General features: G+C 48.1%; 1 protein-coding gene across 3 annotated transcripts in view; it reads left to right on the top strand.

The window, feature by feature from the left end:
* Positions 1–5,102, top strand: part of PLEKHA7 (pleckstrin homology domain containing A7) — a 218,492-nt gene extending 213,390 nt beyond the window's left edge. The window contains exons 27-29 of one of the 3 annotated variants that reach the window (XM_042905811.1): positions 638–780; positions 2,338–2,448; positions 4,372–5,102. In XM_042905811.1, the coding sequence (XP_042761745.1) occupies positions 638–780; positions 2,338–2,438 (244 nt within the window). In that variant the 3' untranslated portion in view covers positions 2,439–2,448; positions 4,372–5,102. The remainder of the gene's footprint in view (positions 1–637; positions 781–2,337; positions 2,449–4,371) is intronic. The other 2 variants (XM_042905812.1, XM_042905813.1) reach the window with 2 other exon arrangements.
* Positions 5,103–16,561: the final 11,459 nt, after the last annotated feature.

Here is a 16,561-nt window from a genome sequence, read left to right as displayed (position 1 = left end):
AAGGGCAGGCTGGCTCTCAGCACGGCACCGGTGGATCTGTGAGGAAGCTTGCTAGGTCGTCTGGGAAGTCCTGAAATCCTCAATAGAGGGCCATCCTGGCACTTTGCCCCCAGATCTATGTCTTGTGATGTTGGCAAAGGTAGGAAGTGGAGCCAAGTGTGACAGTGAGGTGGACACAGTTGAAGATCAGCCCCAAGGGTGACCCTCTCAGTTCCTCACACAGATGGATCCCTAGACCAGAGCCAACCTGGTTCTGAGGTGCCAGATGCATTGCCTACTTTCCTGGAGGCCAGGACAGAAGGCTTTCCTGTCCCCTCAGCCCCTGGAGCTTCAGAAACGTAAACCTGGTATTTGATAGCCTCTCTTTCAGAGCTAGCTTAGTCTTTTCACTTCAGGATTTAATAGGAACCCAGTGCTGTAACTCTTCTTAAGGTCCATGATCCCCCCAAAGGAGGGACAAAGCCGTGACGGGGTGTTTGGGAGAAGCACATATACGTTTGTCTGGAGAGAAAGTACTCTGTGTTTATCTGATGCCCCCTCAAAGGGTGAGAGTCTCCAGGCCAGGGAGACCCTCCTCTCCTGTGGCAGATGCCAGGGATGGTGGGGGCCCATAGCTTGCTTTCTGGCCCTCCTGCAGCATGTGCAACCTGCAGCCGCCATCAGGCCAGGACCGGAACAGCGTGGCCGACCTGGACTCACAGCTGCAGGAGCAGGAGCGCATCATCAACATCTCCTACGCTCTGGCCTCCGAGGCCTCCCAGCGCAGCAAGCAGGTGGCAGGTGAGGCCATGGATGCCAGCCTCCAAGTCCGGCTCCCCCTCACTGCTTCCTGGGCTCAGAGTCCAGCATGGCTTGTCAGGGAGTCTGCAGAAAACCAGGTGTCAGGCTTGGTAGTTGAGAGCCAGTTGGAATGTTCTCCTGTCCCTCAGGGCTTGGGAGGTGAGATGGGGCAGCACAGGTGGTAGAGAGAACCAGAGCTCAGGAGGGTCAGAGGAAAGAGGCCCAGGAGAGGATGTCTTTAGCTCATTCTTAAATCTGGGAGTGGTGCTGCTATTCAGCTTTCTCTGCAAATGTGGGTTAAAAACAGGTTTTTCAGGCCCCTGAGCCAGGGGGCCCAAGGCTAAGGTTTCTGGCCTCACAAAGGGGCAGGAAAGCAGTGGTGCTTGAATTTCTTGCTGGGGTGAGGCAAAGGAAGACCCTGCTTTGTTCCCCAAATCAAAGCCACTGTCCACTTTATCAGGGTGGCCTATGCCAGTGACTAGGACTTGGGAAGTGGACTTTGCTGGCCAGTGGGGAAAAAACACGGTGGGATGGGAAGGTGTGTGTGTGCACATGCACACATGTGCGTGTCTGTGTGTGTAAAAGGCTTTCTCTCTCAGCCAGGAAAGAGGCTCATGGCTTCTCCCTCCACCCACATCTCCCCTCCCCATGTGTGCCCTCCTGGTTCACTTAGTAAGATTTGTCCCCAGATACAGACGCCACTGTGTGTCTTGGCTAAGTGGGGAGGGAGTGATCATAGAGCGTGAAGTGGTGTCACAATACACCCCCCCCCACACCCACACACACACACCAGCCCTCCAACCCTGGCCAGCGGGTCCAGAAGCCCAGCAGCTGCTGGGCCCTGAGGTGACTGGCCCTGGGAGTCTGGTCTGGGGACCAGAGATTAAACAGCACCTGAAGAAGCCATGGGAGTGACCTTGGGCAAGGGGAGGCCTATTCTCCATCTCCCCCACCCCCATGCTCTGATCCTGCAGAGTCCCTGAATTCCCTGCTGTCTTCTCTCCCTTGAAGACCTGCTCAATGGGCTGAGAGGTGGTTAGTGAGGCATCTGTGGCTGGGGAGACAGTAGATGACTCACCTAGACCCCTCCTCCAAATGATCCTGGGAGCTCCCTGTGGCCCATCTTAGTAATTTTGACTCCTCTCCATGTTGAAGGGTCTAGCATGGAAAGTCTCCCCCAAACCACCATAAGGTGCCCTCCTGTCTGGCCTGTGCTTGCCCTACCCACCTGGATCTCTGCTTCCTCACTGCGGGCAGGCAAGCATGCCCACACACCCTGCAGGCAATTAGCAGGGCTTCCCTCACCTCCGCACCAAGTGGCCACCTTGGCCACAGCCTTTCCATACTCTTGCTCCCTCTCTCCAGCTCAGAAGCATATCTGGGAACTGCAGGCCAGTCCCAGCCAGGCCCCCACAGGCCCCGGGGCATACCACCCAGGCCCTTAGTGGTGGGTGGTGTGGCCCACGCTACTCTAGCCCCGCCATGTGTGGGACGTCTGTTGCTGCAGGAGCAGACAAGGAGCCTAACGCCCCGCTTAATTCCTGTGTGCCCGTCTAGCGCAGCAGCTGGCCCTCCTCCCGCCTAAAGCCCCCCTGTCCTCCAGGACGGTGCCACCTTACCCCCCCTTAAGCAACGGACTCCACTACACCTTTGTCTAACACCTTCCAAGTAAGAGCCCTGCCTGGCCTGCCACTCCCCTAGCATCGAGCATGCTCTCCCTGCTCTCTCTGCTGCTGAGCTGATTACAGTGCCGTCTGCTGACACTTCCTTCTGCTGGCAAGGCGGCCGCTGGGGAGACTGACATGGACTGGCAGGTGGGTGGGGGTGGATAGTTTTTAAGAACTCCGTTCTCAGTGGATTCACCTCAGTTAAGAGTATGTGATCCAAGCCCCCTGCCTCCCTGAAATAGAAGCCAGAACTGTACCCCTTCCACGCAGCTCTCATTTCTGCAGGGAGCCCAGTGCCCCAAGGGCTCAGTGTAGGCCAGGCTGCAGCTTGAGATTGGGGGTGTTGGAAGGGAAGCGTTAGTCTCGCTCGGCCTTTCAGGGCTTTGGCCGGAGAATTAGAAGAATTGGAAGACTAGAAAAAAATCCAGGTTTACAGATGAGGAAACTGGGACCCAGTGAGGAGATGGGTTCTCACTCTGGTGTCAGGGCAAGGACTACGACTGCCCTTTTCATCACTTCAGGAAAGGGAGAAGAAGAGAAGCTTCATGGGGAGGCCACCCAGGGTAATGTGAAGTTGGCCCTCCGCTATTCAGAATGTTCTGGCACCACTCTTTCTGGGTCCTGCCCATGAGAGCATTTAGTGACGAGAGGCAGGGAGAGATTTTGGGAAGGGGCACCGGACTGGGAGCCCGGAGGCCCCAGTGTCTGGTTCAGTCTTATGAGTTTGTGGCCTGAGGCCAGTTGCCTGACCTGGACAGGGGAGGGTCCAACCAGAAGTCTCTGCAGTCCCCTTCCTGACGTTCTATATCGCTGGCATTTTGTAGGGTTTTCCCTCTCTTTCCTTTGTATGTACTTACAGTTAGTACCTGTTGAGTACCTGCTATGTGCCAGGCATTGTGCTAAGCATCTCCTTCGATCCTCACAACCACCCTGTAAAGATACTCACCCCCATTTTATAGATGAGGAAATAAAGCTCAGAGACCTTGAGGGACTTGCCCAAGGAGTTGAAGCTGTAAATGTCAGAGCCAGAGTTTGAAGTGCAAGTTCAGAGCCTTTGTTTTCCATCACCATGGACTCATCTGGGCCACCTCAAGGCGCTCTAGGTGTCTGGAGAAGGGAGGGATGGAGAGTGTGTGCATTGGGTTGGGGTTGTGATTTTCAGCAGGTGTCCCCCAGCCTGGGTGCCCCGCCAGCCTGAGGGTGGAAGGAAGAGATTGGTCTACTTGGGCCAGGTTCCTGGGAAGTATGCATTGGAGACCCCGTGACTGAAGAACCACAGGAAAATACTTCAGCCATGTCCTTTGTAAAGGCCACAGGGACCTGTTGGGGCCACAGTAGGGTGTGTAGATTTCTCCTGGAGATCTGAGTTTGGTGACACCACCCCAGGCCACAGAGAGACAGGGGAGAGGCTCTGTTCCTCCTGGCTTTTGACACCCCTGTCGTTGTGAGATAGGCCTTTAACACTTTTTTCGGAGTGCATCCACATTTGTGTTTACCTTCGTGTTAGGGTAAATCCTCATTAGGAGGTGGGTATAACCACTCTGTTTTTAGGTTAAAAAAACAAGACCTATGGAGGCTGAGAGCATTACAGAGTCCCTCAGTGAATGAAGGGCAGGGCCAGAACCGGACCCCAAGGTTTTCTTTACTCGGGCCTTTTGCCCTGTCAGATCAGGGGTCACTATGCATCCGGCAATCCTTCTAGAAGTGGTAAGGGTAGAGAGAGGGTGAGGCCAAGTGCCCATGAATCCTAGAAGTTGAGGGTCCCCCAGCGGCGGCCGCATTGCCCCAGCCCCCTGCTCTTGCTGCTCTGTCTTGTTAGCCTGCCATTCCCTGTCATGTGTGTGTGCAGACATGCCACTGCCTGCTCCTCAGATGTGGGCTGGGATCCTGCCAGGCTCTCACTGTCTCCTGTGCTTTTTGCCAGCCCAGGCAGTGACTGACCCGTGACCCAACGTGCAAAGGAGAAGTCTGAAGCCAGGGGCCCAGTGGAACCAGTTTCCTCCGAGAAGATTGATCTTCCTTCCCCCAAGGAAACCCCTTCCAGCTCAGCAGGGGTTCTGGCTGGAGGAAGGAGCAGCCACAACTTCACTATAGGGCTGGGTCCTAACCACCACCCCCCCTGCCCCCCACCGACTTTAGTTCAGACTCCTTTTTACATATGACAAAGGCACTTTTGATACACACTGTAAAATACTGATGCTGTATTTTAGAATCAGAATATATTTTCTAATGTTCACCTCAAGGGCTGAGTGGCTGGAAAGGTGAGGATGCAGGATTTTGGAGCTGCACATACAGATTCAGGTACCATTTGGGTGGTAGGTATGGGTAGGGGAGAAGGGCGGGCGGGCAGAGGCCAGTCCAGTATCCAGTGAACTCAGGTGAAGGTTGCATTTGAAATGTGCTTCCAGGGGAGCCCAGTGTTAGGCTTGTTGGCATGTTATCTGGGGGAAGAGGGGCCCTTAGCTGCAGAGGTCAGCTGCCCCTGACCTGGCCTGGTGACCAGCTCTGGAGGAGGAGATTCCACCAGGGTGGCATGTGGAGCCCAAGTCCATACCTTGGCCCTTGGGTTTGGTTTAGGGGCAATAGTGTATTCAAGAGGTTTGGTTCCAGACCTGTCCATGGGTTCTCTCAGCAAAGGACTCTTCTTGGGAAAAACAGAACAGTTTGCTTTAATTAAAAACAAAAATTTATATATATATGTATATATATATATACATATATATATATATATATATATGTATATATATATATACATATATATATATATATACACACACACACACATACATACACACACACACACACACCTTGAAATACAGAAAAGGTGAGAGGAAGCACCTTTTATTGTATCATAAGCAATAAACTTCACACTGGGTGGCGTCTACCTAAAACTCCCTGACTCCACGCTGGGCTGTGATAGGGCTTTGTTGCCTTCCCTGGAGAACCTAGATCAGCTTCCCCAGGACGTGGGTCTGGTGGCCAGAGGGCAGGCAGTGTGCCCCCACCATCCCTGAAGGCCAGCAGCAGGACTTTGACTTGACTTCCAGCCTCTAGTGAGGCTGTGCCAAGCCAGGCACAGTGTTTGTGGCCCTTTATTTAAATCATGAGCTCATGATATTCTGCATACAGAAAATGATGTTTAAAGGAAAAAAAAAAAACAAACTCCATTGGGTGGGGCCACACTTTAAATGAAAATTTGTCTTTGACTGTGGTCAGAAAAAAAAAAAATCTTAACTATATTTAGAAATTGCCGTCTATTTTTAACTAACTCCATATGCTGCCAGTATCAACTTCATGACATTTGCCAAAATAAGATTTTATTTTTGCCTTTATAAGATTTTGTTGGAAAAATGAAATTAATATTTTGCAAGAAAAAAGTTAATTTAAATAAAGGTGTAATGGTTTGCAAAAAAAAAAAAATGGCGATGAACAGATTAAAATATTAACCCGATATGCTTCCTGCTTCTTGCTGGCTATATATTCTCATGGGTGGCCTGTGTTAGTTTTTTTCCATTTCTTTGGAAAATCCCCAGTGTCAGCTCTCGATCCTGCTTGTGTGACCTATGAAAAGTTTCTCCTGCTGACAGTTCCTTGACACTTGATTGACTTTGGAGGCCCCGGGGGGAAGAAGGCCTGTGTTTGGGGCCCTTGGCTGGGCTTCAGCAGCTGCTCGCAGTGGCCTTCCACCCAACCCTGGTCGAGGGGCTGCAGGGCTGTGGACTCCCATGTGGGGTTGGTTTGGCAATCCAAGATAGCAGGAGTGACGCCATGGGCCCCTTTCCAAACCACACGCCTCCAGCTCCTTCCAGTGAGGCGGGTTAGTGACGGACCATTGCAAACTGGATTTGTATTTAATTCGTTCTGACTTGTGATGTAGGCTTAAAACAGAAGCCAAGGGGCCAGTTCAGTTTAGGGATGTGTGTGTTTCCAAGTTTGTTGTTATGGCAGTTTTTCTCTATTGCCAAAGAAGAGCACCCAAGGTTTAGAGTGACTTTCCAACTATTTAAACTGGGGAAAATAGATTCCAAAGCCTTCTGAACAGAGGACACTGCTGCTTTTTAGCTGCTGATCTCTTTTTGAATTTTAAAATAAAAAATACTCTGGTTTTAAGCATTACTTAGAGATATCCCCATAACAGATGAAAGAGGTTGGGCAGGGGAGGGGGAGGTGATGGGGAGAGTGGAGATTCCTCAATAACTGAGTGCAAAAGTTAAAAAAAAAAAAAGTACAGGAGCCAATACACACAGGGTGGCTGTCTGTAGACATAGACACTTTTTTTTTTTTTAATTCAAGTTAATTAACATACAGTGTAGCCTTGGCTTCAGGAGTAGAACCCAGTGATTCATCTCTTATGTATAACACCCAGTGCTCATCCTGAAATGTGCCCTCCTTAATGCCCATCACCCATTTAACCCATCCCCCCTCCACCTTCCCTCCAGCAACCCTCAGTTTGTTCTCTGTATTTAAAGGTCTCTTATGGTTTGCCTCCCTCTCTGTTTTTATCTCATTTTTCCTTCTCTTCCCCTATGTTTCTCTGTTGAGTTCCTCAAATTCCACATATGAGTGAAATCATATGATACCTGTCTTTCTCTGACTGACTTATTTCGCTTAGCATAATACCCTCTAGTTCCATCCATGTTGTTGCAAATGGCAAGACTTCATTCCTTTTCATCGCCAAGTAGTATTCCATTGTGTATATATACCACATCTTCTTTAGTCACTCATCAGTTGATGGTCTCAGTTTCTGTCTCACACATATAATCCTGTGTAGGAGTGAACATGGTGACTCTGTTCTCTCCAGCTTCAGCCAGGAGAAGGGGTAGCCTCTTCTCTAAGAATTGTGAACCAAACTTTCATCTACAGAGGGCATGACAGGCCTTCAACTCAGACTTCATGAAGAGCACGTGTAGTTTAGAAAAGGCATGCTCCAACCACAACATGTGTCAGCAGGCTACGTGGCCTGGCCCCTTCTCAACCCCCTCAAGAGGATTCATTATTTGAGGTAAGATGGGGCTATTTGTGCAAGTGCATGCTCACCGGGACCCTCCAGGAGGGGACCACTCTGGAAATGATTTGAGCTTTGCTTCTTAACAAGACCACAGGACCTGAGCAGAGTTTTAAACGAGAGCATTGTGATTGACAGTGTGAGTGTGCTGCTCCTGCATCTGTTTGTGACATCCTTTCCTGAGTTGTAACTTTAAACTGGCCCAGGCTGAGCCCAGGATGTCTATCTAATTTTAGCAAGAACCAATGAGAACACTTTGGGGTCTAGTCTGATGAAGCTGAGATGTACGTACATTTATGAGTGCATGTGAAGTAGATGTACCCAGGCTGATATAGATGCTGAAAACCTTTTGTTTGCTCCCCATCATTCACTTTTCTTCCTGCCTTCGTGTCTGGCTGTGAGAATAGAAACTCTGCTTAGCCTATTTGCTTTGCTCTACCCACCTGGCTGTGGTCTTCAGTAAAACTGGGTTCTTTAGGATTTTCCTGGCTATTATAGGTTGCAGCCCAAGGCCAGGAAAGCCTCTATATGCCCTAAGTCAGTTTGGAGATGACAGGGGTTCGGGGTGAATGTGGCCCCTGGCTCAGCTAGACAAGAGCCCATTTTGGGCTTTGGAAGTTTTCCCCTTTTCCCCAACCGCAGTCCTTTTGTGTTTGCACCAAGGGTGGGAAAGAAGCAGCAAATTATTTGTCTAATCCACAAATCACATTTCTGAGACATGGTAGGCAAATTCTGGGAGCCCTCTGCTTCTGATTCAGCATCAGACGCTGGGGCGCGCGAGGGACTTTGCCCATGTGGGTTTCAAGCCGTTATGAAAAGAACAAAGAGACAAGGCTGGGGGGCTGTGAAAAATGGCAGCCCCTCCCAGCCCCATAAACACGCCATTGCTTTGCCGCCTCCACTCCAAAGGCTATCACTTTCATTGCTCTCCGAGCAAAGAAACCTTTCTTCAGAGTGAGTGGCAGGGTACAAAGGCAGAGTACAAAATGTGTGCACATCACAGTCCCTGCAATTCTGTTTGAACAAGCATATTGATTGGGTCTGACCCTGTTACATTTTTTCCCTATTATTTGAAAAGGTGCATCTAAGTGTAGTGAATTGAACCCATGGAGCTGAACTTTCCATGAAAACTTCTCGAGATATTTCTTTAGTTCAAAGCTTTTGAATTTTAAAGGGCATTTTTAATATGAGTCTGTTGAGTATTCTCTGCCACAGCCCAACAAGGGATGTTAAATGCAGATGAGGCTGGAGCCAGGGCACATGTGGGGTGGACCTGCCCGCACAGCAGAGGGTGCACGTCATGGTCGGAGGGTGCGGATGAGCCCAGGAAGGGCTGTGCTTTGGAGCAGCACCCTAAAAAGGACCTCTCTTGGGCTCACTGGAGACAGCTCAGGGGACAGAGAAGAGGCTTCCCAGCTGAGCTTCTCAAAGACTTTTACATGGAGAGCTAGGAAGCATTTGCTAAAAGCTCCTCCTGATAAATGAGGGTTTGGGCCTCATGAATAAGGGGCTCCTTACTGCTCAGCTGCTAGCTTTCTCCCACACTCTGCTTTAGAACCGAGAAGGAATGAGACACAGTCCTTTGGCTGAGGTCACAGAGTCAGACATGAGGCTGCCATTGTCCTCAGTCCTTGGGGTTGACATCACTAATCAGTCACAGATGCTTTCTCACTGAGCCCTGAGCTGCATCTCAATCCTTAACTGACTTGATATCTTGGGACATTTTGCTAGTTTTGCGGGCTGTAGCAGTGGTCCCTCTTGCCATTTTTGTCCTGGGCCCTGGAAGCTTCAAAGTCTCGTTTTCCCTATACATAGCAAGGCTCTCCTGGCCCACTGAAGGCACACAGCCCCCTTTGACTAAGTCCCTGGCTCGTTGTTGGTCCAAGTCCCTGTTTGCCTCTAGAGGTCTCCTGGATCTAGAAAGCACCTCCTTACTAGACCTCAAATCCAGGTTCAGAGGCAAAATTGTCTCTGGAAAGAGCTGGAAAATTGGGTTCTATGTCCAGAGAATGTAGAGTCTGGGCATCTCAGCAAAACTTTTTTTAGTGTCCCTGCCAAATCCCCAGCCATAGAAGACTGCAGCCTGCGGAGTCAGAATCACAGTAGTAAGCAGTTCTTTCGGTATCTTCTCTGCCTACAATCATGGGAATTCCAGCCCTCCCCAGATTCCTCTTGGCTATCACTTTCAGGCCTTCTTGCTGGTACCTGTGTTTCCTAGGACCATGCTAGACAGGTGGGCACACATGAGGTCCTGATGACCATAACAGCACAGCTTTTGTGGCCTTTGCCCCCTTCTGCCCACAGTGGGGGTCCTCTGCCCAGGTCTTCCCGGGTCATTTCAGAGAGTCCCCAGACATATCTAACATGAGCTCACAATAGTCCTGTCAGGTCGGAGCACTTCCACTTGCATCTTCTTGATGCCTTTTGGTCTCAAGGCCAGCACCCCAAGGTGCTCTAGGAGAGATGCCTAGCTTGCCGCTCCCTCTCCAGGCTGCAGACCCCCAAAGTGCCAGATGAGTGATTCTCTCTACAGAGTTCTCTCTGGCCAACCCCTGGCCACATTCTATATATGAATGGGAGATCTTATGCTCCTTAATTTTGTGACTCCTGGGCCCCAAAGCAGGGCTGTGCATGCTCTGGTTCACTCTCGGGAGAAGCTGCTTCAGGCATTCTTTATGACTCCTCCCCTGCCTCAGGGACACATTCCCCTCTTTCTATTGGTGTGTAAGTAAACTGGCCCCAGACCATGTCTTATTTCTCCTGATTCTACATTCTGGATTGGACTCAGCTGGGCAGATTTTCTCCAAGTGACTATAGGCATGGGATGTCCAAGAAGGGTTCTTCACTCAAGTGCCTGGCACTCTAGCTGGGATGGCTAATGAGCTGAGAGCTGGCTGAGCATCTCCATCTTTTCACACAGTCTCTCCAAGTGGCTGCTTGGTCTTTGTTACAGCAAGAAGGTCTCAGGGAAGTTGGACTTTGGATCTGAGCTGGCTTCCAAGGGCAAGAAAGCTTCCAGGCCTTTTGAAGAGTAGGTTTGGGACTGGCATGGCATAAGGTCACTTTCTCCGCATTCTCTTGAGCATGGCAAGGCTCAAGGCTAGTCAGATTAAAGGAGAGGGAAATAGAGTCTGCCTCCTGAAGGGTGGAGTGGCATGCATGTACTAGAAGGGAAGGAATGGACGGTGTCCGTGTTTGGAGACTCTCTGCCATGAGATCCTTTTCTCATTCTCCTACAGCCACACTGAAGCATTTAAGAGCCAGTGTGCTCCCTCCAGCTTTCTCTTCCCCTGCAGTGGCCACCTGGGAGTCACATATTCTGAATAGTGCAGCCACAAGATGCAAGTCTTGTCCTAAGTCTCCACTTGGGAGGGACTGCCCAGGAGAGGCCACAAGGTCCACAGCTAATTTTGCAGGAGTGAGAAATAAACATTGATTTATCCATCCCCTGAGATTTTAGGCTTTCTTTGATCCTGTCACATAATCTATCCTACCCAGGTTGCAGGTATTATTATTCCCGTACTATTGAGAAAACTGAGGCACAGTGGTTCCAAGACTAGTAAGCAACTAGTAGAAGTTTGAGCTTGTATCTGGCTCCAGAGAGCTTTCAACCACTACATTGACTGCTGTTACCTTGGAAAGAGGAGCTTTTCTGTGGCCCTGGATTCTGGATCACTTGAAATAGAGTTGCCTCTGGTAAGAACGATGAGCTCATGGAAAGCCTGCAGAGAGGCCTACAGGAGGGTGCGTCACACATTGCCTAGTGAGTAATACAGCTCAGCAAGTGGAAGCTGCCATCATGGCTGTGATTTGGCAGTGAGCATCTCCTGGGGATCCCATGGAGAAGTGTTGCTTTGGCATGCATGACCTGGTCATCAGTCCCTGGGTTTTTGGGGGCTTGGAAACCAGATTTTTCAGCATCAAGAGCTGGGCTGCCTCTCAGGGCTATGATCATACTCACTGGGCTCAGAAGCCAGATGGAGAAAATTGGGTGAGAACCCAACTGCCAGGCTGCTGGTGTTCATTCACACACACACACACACACACACACACACACACACACACACACACACATTGACTTCTCGAGTCCAAGTCTTCCTTGGAAGGTTGCCTGGCACAGTCTTGGTACCAGGGCAATCTTGGACAGTCCTCATGGCATTGACCAGCATCAGCTGAGGTCCTATCTCCGCTGTAGGATGCCCCCATCCTATAGACCCGATGCCCATGTTTCTGACCAGGGCTTCTTCTCTTGAGACAGAATAGGATGGCTCCACCCCTCAGGTGCTTCCTTTCTATGTGGCCATGACTTAGCCAGTGTCTTATTAGTAGGTTGATACCATGGAAAGGAGGCAGTCAGGAGGCAGAGGTAACAAGCAAAAGCTCTGGAGCCAGGCTGCCTGGAATCTAACCCTGGTTGCTCCATTTTGCCAGCTGTGACCTTGGGCAAATTACTTAATTTTTTCATACCTTAGTTTTCTCACCTGTAAAATAAAGATTTATATTGGCAGTTACCTGAATAGAGTTGTGAGAATCAAATGTTATTACACAGAAAATGCTAAGCACAGTTTGTGGCCACATAGGAAGCACTAGAAAAAAAAATCCATGTTATTTACCTGCATTTAAGTTATAATCATTTAATACATATCATACTTGTATTCTTTACTTGTTTGCTTGTTCTCTCTCTTCCTCACAAGAATATGTGCTTCCATGAGAGCAAGGGCATTGTCTTGGTCAAATTATCCCTAGGGTCCAGAACAATGTTTGCCATAAGGGGCTAAGAAATGATTTGTTGAATGAATGAGCGAATGAAAGAAGTCAAGGCCTGTTGGCCAGGGAGCCTCCTGTCTTCTTCGGATGACTTTACCTATCTCTGCTGTCTTCTGTTATTTTATACTCTAGCCCCCAGAGAGCCTGCCTCATACCCTCTTTTTAACCTTGAGTAGTAGGTAAGAGTAGGGATGGTAGAACTCAAAGCTATCCTTATTAACTCTGACCTTAAGCAAGTTGCTGAACTTCCTCCCTAAGCTTCTGTTTCTTCCTCTGAAAGATGGGGATGATAGTACTTCCCTTGCATGGGTGATTGTGAGTGCTGAATGAGATCATCCGTAGGCACTGTTGCTGGTGTGGGAGCACTCAGCTAATGCTCACCATGCTGGTTTGCCCTCGTGTATGACCCTTACTGTGAACAGCAGGGCTCTGGGTGGTTCTTCCACATTTCTACTGTCTCCTTTCCCTGATTTGGCAGGATAAACAGGTTTGAGGTCATTTGCCATCCCCAATCTGCTGCCCTCCACTGTTGTCTGCCATTTTAGACAGGTTCCTGCAGCAGGTAAAAATGGCCCAGGGCTTTTGAAGCTGGGATTCACAAGGCTGTGCCACTGCCAGGCTATGTCCCTGAACTCTCCTGGGGCCGAGGACAGGAGAATCCTCTGAGGCCTCCCCCTGCAGCCCTGCGGCTGTCCACCCGACATCAGATCAACTCGTGCCTGCCCCTTTGATGTCAATTCCCAAACTGGAGCCTTGTGCCCTGCTCTGAGGACCTGGGCTTTGAAGTTGGCCTATAAACTGAGCTTTCAGGAAGAAAGTTGTCTGTTGTGCCTCAGAGCACGGCTGCCTGGGCCCTATAAAGGCACTCGGAGTGCCATGAACACCTGATAAATAATTCTTTCTGGGCCCAAGAAAGATTCATTCCATTTAAAGGGGAGGAAAATTCCCTTGACCTTTTCGTTGAAGTTCTGGTGGGGGGAGGTAGATAGAGAGGATTTTCGCAGCTGCTTGCTGAAGTCATGTGGGGCAGGCAGGTTGTCTCTAAGAGCTGAGCCCCAGTGACTGTTGGAAAAGGGTTCCCTATCCCTGACTCCTGACCAGAGGTCCCTTCAACCATTCCTGTTCCCCTTTCCATTTGCTTCCTCCTGCCATGAACTTGTGAGAGACTGGGCCCTCTCAGGAGGAGAGGCCAAATGCTGCAGCAAATGGCAGACCTTCCTTTCCTTCCAGTGCCTGTGAGGCAGACAGGATTTCCCGCCTGTGGCAGTTCTGAAATGGTCCTGGCTCATATACACGGAGCACTTAGGCCAGGCCCCTTTTCTGGGCCCCTTCTGGTGCGCGGCTGGATAAGAGGATGTGTGTGCTTTTGTGAAAGATTTCTTTAGGGTAAGGTGTAGCACACGTATATAAGGTACACAAAATAACAATGTACAGTGCAGTAATGATCAGAAAACAAACTGCTACTTCAGTCAAGAAATCAAGGTTTGCTAAAAGACCCTCCCACTCTCCTTCCCACTCCGTAGGCCTTTCCTCTCCCATGAAAGACGACTTTTGTGGTAATCACTTACCTGCTTTTTCATTATAGTTTTGCTATCTAAGCAGTCATCCACCAAATTCTTTTTTTTTTTTTTTTAATTTACATCCTAGTTAGCATATAGTGCAACAATGATTTCAGGAGTAGATTCCTTAATGCCCCTTACCCATTTAGCCTATCACCTCTCCCACAACCCCTCCAGCAACCCTCTGTTTGTTCTCTATATTTAAGTCTCTTATGTTTTGTCTCCCTCCCTGTTTTTATATTATTTTTGCTTCCCTTCCCTTATGTTCATCTGTTTTGTATCTTAAATTCCTTACATGAGTGAAGTCCTTATATGATATTTGTCTTTCTCTGACTAATTTCACTTAAGATAATACCTCTAGTTCCATCCACATAGTTGCGAATGGCAAGATTTCATTCTTTTTGATCACTGCATAATATTCCACTGTAGGTATATGTGTGTGTGTGTGTGTATGTGTGTATATATACACACATACACACACACCACATCTTCTTTATCCATTCTTCTGTTGATGGACATTTGGGCTCTTTCCATACTTTGGCTATTGTTGATAGTGCTGCTATAAACATTGGGGTGCATGTGTCCCTTCGAAATAGCACACCTGTATCCCTTGGATAAATACCTAGTAGTGCAATAGCTGGGTCATAGGGTAGTTCTATTTTTAGTTTTTTGAGGAACCTCCATACTGTTTTCCAGAGTGGCTGCACCAGCTTGCATTCCCACCAGCAGTGCAAAAGAGATCCTCTTTCTCCGCATCCTTGCCAACATCTGTTGTTGCCTGAGTTGATAATGTCAGCCATTCTGACTGGTGTGATGTGGTATCTCATTGTGGTTAGCCATCACCAAATTCTATAGCTTAGTTTTGTTTATTTTCTGAAATGTGTACGAATGAACTAATAAAGAATGTATTCCTTTGTGTCTGGATTTTTTTTTTCACTAAACATTATGATATTCATCCATGTAACTCTATTTCACTCATTTTGCTGTTGTACAGTATTCATCATGGGAATATTTGACAAATATTTATCCATTCTACTGTCAAAGGACACTTGGGCATTTCCAGTTGAGAGCTATTACAAATAATATTGCTATAAACATTTTTGTCTGTGTCTCTTGGTACATGTACATTCATATTTCTTTTGGTGTATACCTAGTGTAGAGTTGCTAGGTTGTAAGATAAGCATATCTTCAACTTAGGTAGGAAATGCCAAAACTGTTTTCCAAAGTAGGAGTACTAATTTATAGTCCTACCATGAATGTATGAGTTCTTCTACATCCTCACTGTGGTGGCAGCCTCTGAGATGGCCCCCAATGATCTCTGCCTTCTAGTATTTGCACCCTGCATAAGCCTCTCCCACTAAGTGTGGGCTGGAGCTGGCAATTCCCTTCTAATGAAGAAGATAAGACAAAATACAACAGATGTTACTTCCAAGATGAGGTTACAAGAAGACTAGCTTCTTTCTTGGACATCCTCCCTTGCTTTCTCACTAGCTTACTGTGAGGGAAGCCATGTTGAGAGCTAACCTATGGAGAGGCCTGCAGGGCAAGGAACTGATGTCTGACCAACAGCCAGTAAAGACCTGAAGACTGCAGCAGCCTGGGAAGTGGGTCCTCTCTCCCAGGCAAACCTGGAGATGATTGTGGCCCTAGCTGACATCTTAATTATAGCCTTGTGGGAGACCTGTGGCCAGAGGCACCCAGCTAACCAGATTCCTGACTCATGGAAACTGTGTGATAAATGTTTATTATTATTATTATTATTTTTAATTTTAGAGAGCATGAGCAGGGGAGAGGGGCAGAGGGGAAGAGAGAGGATCTTAAGCAAGCCCCAATGTGGGGCTTGATCCTATAACCCTGGGATCATGAGCCAAAATGAAAAGTCAGATGTTCAACCCACTGAGCCACCTAGGTGCCTCTAAATGTTTATTGTTTTAAACTGGTAAGTTTGTGAGTAACTTATGCAACAGTAGATAATATATGCAATAGAACTTTCTTTTTAATTTTAGCCATTTTGATGTGTATGAAGTAGGCTTATTAGTATCTCTCTGATTAATAATATTGAGTATCTTTTCAAATGTTCATTGACCACTTGGATTTCCTTTTTTGGTGAAGGACCTACCTGGACTCTTGTCATTATTCTATGGAATTGTATATCTTTTTACTGTTGATTTGTTGATTTTTCTGAATATAAGCCTGTTTTAGCTTGGGTTACCCCTAGAAAGCAGAGCCTGAGGCAAAAGCTTGCAGGAAGATAGTTTATTTGGGAAATGATTCTATGGAGCAGACATGGGAAGGAAAGAGAGGAAACCAACAGAAGTCTTTTCAACCTGGTCACTTTTGTGGGAAACTTGGGCTCAATCTTACAGGGGCCTTCTGAAGAGTCATGTAAAATGCACCTCAAAATTATCTGAGATATGAAAGAGAAAACCACTTATCTTCTAGTACAGGGCCCCCACTGACCAAGGGTTCCCCGACAGGGTGTCCCTCACATCTCCAGATCCCACGTTTCCCATATGAACCCTGTCTTAGGGCAGTCAAGAAGCTGCAAGGTGAGAGGTGAGGCTAGATGAGATCCAACAGCAGTAATAGCTAGAGTAAAATGGTGATGTGCAATGGAGTGCGAGACAGGTACTTCTTATTGATTATATGCATTGCAAATATCTTTTCCCACTCTGTGTCTTGCCGGTTCAGTGTCTTTTAATGAATAGACCTAATTTTAAGAAAGTTTATGGTTTTTTTCCTTTGTAGTTTTTTTTCCTTTGCATCTTGTTTAAAGTCTTCCT

The sequence above is a fragment of the Panthera leo genome, chromosome D1, assembly GCF_018350215.1.
Source record: "Panthera leo isolate Ple1 chromosome D1, P.leo_Ple1_pat1.1, whole genome shotgun sequence".
NCBI lineage: Eukaryota > Metazoa > Chordata > Mammalia > Carnivora > Felidae > Panthera > Panthera leo.
The sequence above is the reverse complement of the archived record's forward strand: the minus strand, read 5'-3'. Positions and strand labels throughout refer to the sequence as shown.